This window comes from Vombatus ursinus, unplaced genomic scaffold (assembly GCF_900497805.2).
Source record: "Vombatus ursinus unplaced genomic scaffold, bare-nosed wombat genome assembly UNPS02012758.1, whole genome shotgun sequence".
NCBI lineage: Eukaryota > Metazoa > Chordata > Mammalia > Diprotodontia > Vombatidae > Vombatus > Vombatus ursinus.
This window is the reverse complement of record NW_020952536.1, coordinates 1,196,704-1,201,204: the sequence shown is the minus strand read 5'-3', so window position 1 is coordinate 1,201,204 and position 4,501 is coordinate 1,196,704. Positions and strand designations below refer to the sequence as shown.

Here is a 4,501-nt window from a genome sequence, read left to right as displayed (position 1 = left end):
CTCAAGGCAGACAAACACCTACTCAGCGCATTGGTGAGGGACCCTGAGAAGATAAATGACTTGTCCAGGGTCACATTTGTCAGGTGTGGTAGGACTTGAACCCAACTTTCCCTCACCCTAAGGGTAGCTCTCTATCCACTATTCGATCTTGCCTCTTAGCCCTATTTGACAGATGGGAAAACAGAGGACCAGAGAAAGGTAAGAACTTGCCCCAGGTAACACAGTGAGTCTTACCCCCCTACTATGTCAGTGCTAGAAAGGCTTTTAGAACAATGAATGGCTGAGCTGGCAGTGCTTTGCCCTTGGAACATAGAACTTCAGAGCTGGGAGGGAGCTTAGAACATGGAATGTCAAGGCCTTAGAACCAGGAAGGTGAGAACTGGAAAGGACCTTAGAGGACATGCCGTCCACCCCTCTTTTTTTACAGTTGTAGAAACTGAGGCCCATGAAGGGCATGTGACTTGCCTGAGGTCACATGGAAAGTGGGGGACAGTGCCTGAACTGGAGGTCTCCCGCCTCCCAGGCTTGGTGTTCCAGCTGGAAAGGGAGGGGTTGTGATAACTGGGGCTCTGGGCCCCTCAGGCTGGGCTGAGTCTGGTCTCGATGGGTGTGTTTTTGTGTGTGGTGGTGGGGGGTGTAGTTTCCCTCCCCAGAGGGCGGTCCTGCCCCTGTGGTTTCCTCTCTGGGTGACTTCCTGTCCTGGGGTTGGCTGTGGGGAGGGCCTGGGACCTGTGGAGGGGGCGGAGAGATGACACAGTTGTTCCCCCAAGCCAGCCTTGCTCCTGTCTACCTCCGCCCCCAGCCGGGGCAGCATGGTGCACTCCGGCATGGGGGCTCCAGGTAAGGGCAAGGTTAACCCTTTTGGAGGGTTTCCTCTCCTTCTCCCCGATTTCCACAGTGGCCTCTCTCCCCCCTCCCATTCCCAGCTCCATTCTCTGTTTCTTTCTCTCTCTTGTCTTTCCCTCTGTTCTCCTGTCTCAGTCTGTGTCTCACTGGCTGTTTCTCCCCCCACCCCCCCCCCATGCCTGTGTGTGTGTGTCCCCTTTTCTCCCATCTCTGTCTCTTTCTGTTGATCTCTCTGCCTATTTCTCCGTTTTTCTTCTCTGCCTTTTTCCCTCTCCCCGCCCTCCAGCATCTTTCTTGCTGTCTCCTCTTTCTGTCTCTCCTCAGCTCTTCTCTCTTTAAGGTTGCCCTCTCTTTCCCCGTGTCCCCTTCCTGGATTCCCTCCCCTCTTTGTCCACTCCTCTCTCTCGCCCCCCATTCCATATCCTGGAGAGCTTCCTTCCTCTCTCTGTCCTGTCTCCTTGCTTTCCCTGTCTCTGGTCCTCATGTATCTCTGTATCCCTGGGGCAGAAGTCCCCATGGGCACCTCCTCTCCCATAATTGAGGCTTTTGTGCTCCTCTCTCCTCTTCCTCTCTCTACCTCTGTCCCCTCACCCTCACCCTCACCCTCAGTTTTCCCATGATGAGACAGAAGGTGCCCTCCATAGACGACAGAATGAGGACTGGGGGGGAGGTGAGAGGGACATCTCTTGATGACGGTCCCCTGGGCTTGTGTATCTGAATCTGTGTGTCTCTGTGTGAATGTATAAACTGCCTTGTTCGCAGAATGTCACAGCTAGGTGAAAGCTTAGAATGTAGAATATTGAAATTGGAAATACAGAATGATGGATCTGGAAGTAGCTAGAGAACCCAGAATGTCAGAGGTGGCAGGAGGTGTAGAACCCAGAATGTCAGAGGTGGAAGGAGCTGTAGAACCCAGAATGTCAGAGGTGGAAGGAGCTGTAGAACCCAAAATGTCAGAGGTGGAAGGGTCTTAGAAGCAAGAATGTCAAAGCTGGGAGGAAAAACACTCTAGAACATGTAATTTCAGAGCTGGGAGGGACCTTAGAACATAGAACATAAAGTATCCAAACCAAAAGGCACCTTAGAACGTATCAATCAATAAAGCATAGTGGATAGAGTGCTGGACTTGGAGTTAGGAAGCTCCAAGTTGAGATCTGGCCTGAAACACTTACTAGCTGTGTGACCTTGGGCAAGGTCTACTTAACCTCTGTCTGCCTCAGTTTCCTCAACTGTAAAATGGGCATAGGAATAGCCCCTATGTCCCAGGGTTGTTGTGCAACTCAAAGGAGACAATATTTGTGAAGGGCTCAGCACAGTTTCTGGCTTGTCCAAAGGCACTATATAAATGCTATTATTATTCAAGGAGCTGCCATTCTGTTGGAGGAGACATCATGCATAGATACAAGGGTATGCAGATAAAATGCAAAATAAATGAACAGTTTTGGGAAAGAGGAGGGAATCAGGAAAGGCTTCCTGGAGACGGTAAGGCTTGAGCCAGAAGTGAGAGATCCTGCCAGAAGGAGGGAGCCCACCCCAGGCCTGGAGCCCACTAGTGAAAAGGCACAAGTGTGTCCTGTGGGAGGCGGAGCCAGGGATAACCAGGCTGCAAAGGCAGGCTGGGACAGTTGCTAAGGATTTTGCCCTGGACGTAACAGGGAGCTATTGGAGTATATATACATATGGAGTATATATATTGGGGAGTGCCCTGGTCAGACCTGAGCTCAGGGAAGATGGGGAGGATGAGGAGGAAAAAGGAGAGAGAAGTGAGGCACAGACCCAAGGAGAGAGGAGATGAGGGCCTGAACTCAGGTGGTGGCCATGGCAGTGGAGAGAAGGGGGTAAATGCAGGAGATGCTGGGGAGTTAGAAATGACATGATCTGACAGCTGGCTGGATAGTGGGGGAGGATAGCTCTGAGGTTGTGAACCTAAGAGACCCAAAAGAAGGTGGCATTCTAGAGAAATAGGAAAATTCTGGAAAAGGAGTGGATTTGGGTGTGGGAGAGGGGAAGAGTTTTTGAAACAAATTGGTCTGTCATAGAATATTAGAGCTGGGAGGATACTTAGAACAGGGAATGTCAGAGCTGGGAGGGGCCTTTGAACAGGGAATGTCAGAGTTGGGAGGGCCCTTAGAACAGGGGATGTCAGAGCTGGGAGGGCCCTTAGAACAGGGAATGTCAGAGCTGGGAGGGGCCTCAGAACAGGGAATGTCAGAGCTGGGAAGGGCCTTAGAACAGGGAATGTCAGCGCTGAGAGGGGCCTCAGAACAGGGAATGTCAGAGCTGGGAGGGCCCTTAGAACAGGGAATGTCAGAGCTGGGAAGGGCCTTAGAACAGGGGATGTCAGAGCTGGGAGGGGGTCTTCAAGAACATCTGGTCCAACCTCATCATTTTAAATGTGAGAAAATTGAGGTGAGAGAGGTTGAAATAAGTTTCCATAGATCCTGCCAAGCCCATGTTGCAAGGTCAGCCCCGAGATCTGGACCTTCGGACTGAGCCTATTTTCTTCATCTCCCCACTCCCCACTTTTTTTAAAACACCTTTTCCACCCCAGGGCCCAGCCCATACCATTTAATTCGGCAAACATCTATTAGGGGCCTACTCTGGAGATGCAAGGCTAAAACACGAAACTGTCCTTGTTTGCAGAGATCTCACACTCTCCTGGGGGAATGAAATGCGATATTTGCACCAACAAGTGTAATACAAAGTAATTTGAGGAGGGAGAGATTGTTAGCTGATTGAGAGAATGCCCAGTGTGAGTGCGAGTTGGTGTGCGGAGACCAGGAAAGGATTCTCTCGTAGAGGGGTGACCCCTGAGTAGAGCCCACAGGGAAGGGACTGAGGGGAGGATAAGGAACAAGCAGTCGGCGTGGAGGGTGGGTACAAGCCAGTGTGTGGAGGGCTGAGGAGGCAGGAGGCTCCCTCTCTCAGGGTACCAGGGAGGCCTAGGAGCATGGGGATATCGGAGATCTGGGCCTCAGGATGATTATTTGGAGACTTAAAGGGAGGATGATTGGGAGAGGGGAGAAGGTGGAAGCTGGGAGAGAAGACAGGCAGGAGATAAATGCAGCAGTGCAGGCAACAGGGCCCAAGCAAGGGTGGTAACTGGAAGGGCAGAGGAAGGCAGAGAGACGTGGGGGTGGAGAGCGAGCCGGCTGGACATGGCAGCTGAGGGGAGAGCTGAGTGTCAAGGATGACGTGGAGGTTGTGAACGGGGCTCACTGGGACCATGGCGTTCCCCTCAGCCAAAACAGGGAAGCTTGCAGGAAGGCCAGGCTAAGCCGGGGGACGAGGACAGCTCCGTTTGGACTTGGCCAGCTGCAGATTTCTCCCTGGAAGGTGCATTCAGGCGGCTGATGATGAGGCCCTGGGGTGCAGGAGATGGGCCTCAAGTCTTGAGATCACCAGGGGAGAGGATATAGCAAGAGAACAAAAGAGGGTCCAGGATAGAGCTCTGGGGTGGGAAGAGGGAAGGGGCCTTGGGAAACTGACCACGACCCAGCAAAGGAGATGAAGGAATACATAGATAAGGCGTGATGAGGGTCAGACTGAGCTGAATTACAGGTGTACAGAATGTCAGAGCTGGGATGGCCCTCAGAACGGGGAATGTTAGGGCTGGGAGGGCCCTCAGAACGGGGAATGTCAGGGCTGGGAGGGC

At 52.5% G+C, this 4,501-nt stretch overlaps 1 protein-coding gene across 4 annotated transcripts in view; it reads left to right on the top strand.

The window, feature by feature from the left end:
- The first annotated feature begins 719 nt into the window (after nucleotides 1-719).
- The window catches only part of POU2F2 (POU class 2 homeobox 2), a 26,596-nt gene continuing 22,814 nt past the window's right edge, over nucleotides 720-4,501 (top strand). For 3 of the 4 annotated variants that reach the window (XM_027858217.1, XM_027858220.1, XM_027858219.1), the window contains exon 1: nucleotides 721-840. In XM_027858217.1, coding sequence (XP_027714018.1) covers nucleotides 813-840 — 28 coding nt within the window. In that variant the 5' untranslated portion in view covers nucleotides 721-812. Of the gene's footprint in view, nucleotides 841-4,501 lie in introns of all 4 variants that reach the window. The other variant, XM_027858215.1, reaches the window with a different exon arrangement.